The sequence below is a fragment of the Agrilus planipennis genome, unplaced genomic scaffold, assembly GCF_000699045.2.
Source record: "Agrilus planipennis isolate EAB-ADULT unplaced genomic scaffold, Apla_2.0 scaffold98, whole genome shotgun sequence".
Taxonomy (NCBI): Eukaryota; Metazoa; Arthropoda; class Insecta; order Coleoptera; family Buprestidae; genus Agrilus; species Agrilus planipennis.
This window is the reverse complement of record NW_020438866.1, coordinates 1,048,483-1,053,146: the sequence shown is the minus strand read 5'-3', so window position 1 is coordinate 1,053,146 and position 4,664 is coordinate 1,048,483. Positions and strand designations below refer to the sequence as shown.

At 32.9% G+C, this 4,664-nt stretch overlaps 1 protein-coding gene and 1 long non-coding RNA gene across 4 annotated transcripts in view; one reads left to right on the top strand and one right to left on the bottom strand.

Moving 5' to 3' along the window:
• Positions 1-4,664, top strand: part of LOC112904814 — a 353,641-nt gene that overhangs the window by 8,448 nt on the left and 340,529 nt on the right. The window lies entirely within an intron of this gene.
• The window catches only part of LOC108737011 (neuroligin-3-like), a 241,664-nt gene that overhangs the window by 9,616 nt on the left and 227,384 nt on the right, over positions 1-4,664 (bottom strand). The window contains exon 11 of the mRNA XM_025975814.1: positions 1,605-1,723. Within this exon, the coding sequence (XP_025831599.1) occupies positions 1,605-1,723 (119 nt within the window). The remainder of the gene's footprint in view (positions 1-1,604; positions 1,724-4,664) is intronic.

Sequence of the window (4,664 nt, the reverse complement as noted above, 5' to 3'; positions counted from 1 at the left end):
AGAGATTTGCGGACAATGAAGAAGTAATCGAAGCTGTAAATGGTTATTTTGAGGAGCTTGACGAATCAGTCTATAGAGATGGCATTAATAGACTGGAACACCGCTATGAGAAATGTATCAGCCTTGGAGGAGATTATGTTGAGAAATAAAAAAAAAAAAATTTTAAAAACCTTGTTTTTCTTGGTCAGGCCGGAAACTTATCAATCCACCCTCGTATAATACCACTTCCTGTAAAAATAGGATGCTAATGCGCTGGTCCGCATCACCCGCTAGTCCATCTCTCTAAACTTTACCCTAATTGTAGAAAAGTTTGTAATTTTGTAATACCAAATGTTTAAGCGTGCGTTTCCTCACAAATATTAAATCCCTCAGTTAAGACAGTAATGTTATCATGTTTTTAACAAATATAACAATATTCTTCGTAAATCTTGATAATCTATTGGGATCGCAGGGGAGGTATTCTGCCTTTTCCCTTTGGAGTAAAATACAATAAGAATAAATTTTGCTGCAACCTGAAAGTGTACAGAGTTTTAGGATGAAGCATCAAAATTGTGGGATTTGCATATTAAATTAAATTATTAAGCATTCGGCAAAATGTCAGTTGTCAAGTTTTTAATATTAAAATACTGAAATTGTGTAATGCTTGTCGAAAATTTCGTGTTGAATGGAATTATAATGCGAGTTGTGATTTATAAGCGTCATTATTTTTATTTTCTCTACATCCTGGAATTAATAGCTTTCTTTATTGTACCGTGAACGGCTGTGACACCTGATAAGCAATACACATAATATTGATTTATCTGCTGTAAAACATCACTTCCCATTGTTTACAGCTGTCGTATAAAATCGGGGCGCTTTGTGCACCCGCTCCCTATCTCTCGCAATTCTTCTTTACTACCTACAGAGCTGAAAATATCATTCTCGGCGCCCTTAAAAGTAAACATCTTAAACGAAAATAAAAAAAACACAATACTTCATCGAAAATTCTATTATTCTTACTCGTCAATAAACTTGAATAAAATTGGTAACAAAATGAAACTTAATCATCAACAACATACGGTTGTCAGTCCTAATAAGACTGGTTGCAGTCCTATCCTGAGCAAATCTTCTCATTTCCTTAAAACTAGAACATCTCACATCCCTAACCATTTGTAAATAATTATCTGATTTATGTCTACATCTACCGCTCTTAACTTCTGTTTCTGCTTCGAGTGTATCTCTGACCAGCCCTTCATGCCTGAAAAGGTGTCCTACCGACCTGTCTCACCATTCATAGCGCCCTCTGTTCTCCTACTCTTTCTAATACGTCCTCAGTTACAACCTTCTCTATTCACGGTATCCTCATCATTCGCCTGTAGCACCACATTTCGAACGTCTCTAACTTTCCTTTTCCGCTGCGTCCACTGTCAACGTTTCGCCCCCGTAGAGAGTCTTGCTCAAGACATACACCTTTAACGATCTTTGTCGAATTTCTAAATGAAGGTTAATCATCAAAAATAAATTATATCCTTAGGGTCACAAAATGTATCTATATTTTAAACAGGTAATGATTCATTAGCAATGTTTGTTAGTTGTGGTTCGTTTACCGAAATTTTTATACTTACTAATTTCTAAATATTTTTGATGAACGGAATCGTACTCTCCCCATGTTATGGATCTGAATCTGTTGCGTTCTCTTGAAGCTGCGAGGACTGGCTCTTGCTTGTGATGTTCGTTAGGATTTCTGAAACAAGCAGAAAAGTCTTCAATTAAAGACATGTCTTTTCATAAAGGTACACTACACTGCAGATGTACCATACATTATATTAACTAATAACATTCAGTTAGTTTAATTCCAATAAATAATTATGGCGCAAGTAAAATAGCTACAGCTTATATTCCTTTAATGAAAGCTTAGCTGAGTAACAACACAAATTTCCACTTTAATTTTATCATAATTTTAGACTCTACTAGAGCATCCTCAGAAGGAAGTATTGAAATATGAATACATCTTTTTAGTATACCCGCCCGGGTTGAAAAAGTGGTAGAGGGTATTAAATTTAAAGTGGGAATTTGTGTTATTACCGGATTAATATTCATTATGAATTTTATTTTCCTTAAAGGCTGAAACAATCAACTGTACCTTTAATTTTAAAGTTATTTTAATTACTGTAGGTATAGGTTGAATAAGATCGGGGACAAACGAGTTAAATAAATCAATGTTGAGATATTTTTTTAATAAAAGTGTGACATTACATACGGTTTCTATAAATAGTATCTGTATCTATTTGCGCTGAAAGTAATTAAAAGCAAATAATGTAGACGACGATACACTGCCATATTTTTGATAATTAGACACCTATTCAACAACTTTAATTTGATTAGCGATTTACTGAATGAACAAGCTCGAAATCGCGTTCTTCATCCAGTATTTTCATATAACTGCTGAGTTGAACTTAATCTTCATTTTTTTTCTTTATAAATTTATTAAATTTTAGTTCAGATCTATGTCGCTCTCAACTTTTGTTTCTGCTTCGAGTATATCTCTCCTATTCTTTCTAATATGTCCTCAATTACAACTAGGGTTGCCACCCGTACTTTATTATAAAGTATTGTACTCTATTTCGACTGTGCGTACGTTATACTTTAAAAGACACATAAAGTACGCAAAAATACTTTATTTAAGGCCTTAATTAAACATCGTAATTTTATAAGCGATTATTCGAAATTTAGAGTATTTTTATATCAGTAATATTGCACAGAAAAATGGCAAGGCATATTTACGGAACAACCTGATTTCCCGAATCTGTTCAAAGTAGTTTCACGTTTGCTGTCCGTTCCGGCCACTTCAGCATTTACAGAAAGAGTATTCTCTGTTATGAACGCAAAGTGGCGGGACGACAAGAATAAAGCTTCATTAAAACTAATTAAAAATGAACTTTTAGTTTACTTAAATCTTTGTTTGCCATGTTTAGAGGCTATTAATGTATTTAAGAGCGACATCGATTTGTTACTGGCTGCTAGGTGTAACAAAAAATATGTTTTTAAAAAGAAAAAATAAAATACTTTATTTTTATGCTGAGTACTTTTTTTAACCTTTTAGTCGAAAAATACTCTATGTAAAACCTGAAAAGGTGGCAACCCTAATTACAACCTTCTCTATTTACGGTATCCTCATTATTCGCATGTGACACCACATTTCGAACGCTTGTAACCTTTTCTTTTCCCGCTGTCTACGTTTCGTCCCCGTAGAGAGTCTTGTTCCAGACATACACCATTAATAATTTTTTTTTTTCGAATTTCTTAATTAAGGTTAGTCATCAAAAATAAATTATATCCTTAGGGTCACAAAATGTAGTCAATTATATTCATATTTTTTCTTTATTAGAATTAGTATTAGAACATGTTTTATTCTATTAAATTAGGTACAAAAAATGGTAATGCTACATTCAATACCATAAAGAAAACTACATCATGCAACCAGTACTTTTATATTACAATGTCGACATTAAATGGTATGTCGAATCGCCGCGCCTGGTTGGATTTATTTTCAGTTCATTGGGTCGTGCTGTATGTCATAATCCGCATATATGTACCGTTGCTTACATCTTCGTTGCGAGTATAGGTTAATTGCATATGTGTTTGGCGTTTTAGTGCTGTACTTTATACGAATTATTAAAACAGAAGTTGTTACCGAAGCTCTTTATTACTTTCTGTTTCGAAGGCGGGTAATTTAAAAGTAATTTGCACCGTAAAGGCTCTTGGTGCTGATGTTGACCGGATCTGATGCAGCCTGACCCAACTTGGTCAGAGGAAATATACATTTTCCTGGTTTATGCATTATACACCCCATGCATTATTGCAGTATTTTTGAGAAGAAATTAACTTCAGGTAACGTTAACAACAACGTAAAAGCTTTCTCGGAAATGATGAAATGGAACTGTGGAATTTAATACAGTAGTAATGAGCAAAAAACTATTTTTGTTCGGTATCTTTACTTCTTTCAAGTACGCCCGTAGGAAAAATTTCCATTACACTACAATAGGAAACAATGGCAAATTTGTAAATTCCATTGATAACCATTAAAAATAAATGAAAAATAAGTTTGTTCCATTTAAGATAATTCCATTAACTATAAACCCGTAGGAAAAATTTCCATTCCATTTCCATTGAACAAAGGCCATTTAATTACCACTGATAATAATTAATGGTAATAAATGGAGAATTGCCAATGGGATGAATGGAATTTCCACTAGAATTCTAGTGGAAATCCCATTCCCGAACTCAATGGGATTTCCATTGGGTTCCATTGGAACTTCCATTCCTGAATCCAATGAAAATCCTAGTGTCAATTCTTTATCTTTTACCTTTGATTATTGTTAGCGGTAATTAAATGACATTCTTTTTAATTAAGATGAAATTTGAGGTTTTTCGACGAAAAAAGTATGATTTACATGACAATGATTATACCAAATAATGTCTTGTTTATTATTTTTACAATTTGCTTTAACAATCACGTTAACTTCAACACGTTTTTATCAATTTTTTTTAATAAGTTTTAATCTTCTCAAACCAGATCTTCTCCATTTTTAGGTACCCAATTGTTTTTCCATTTATATTGAATAGTTTTAAATAGAATTTATAAATTTTGCATTCGTTCCCATTGAAAATCAATGGAAATTTTT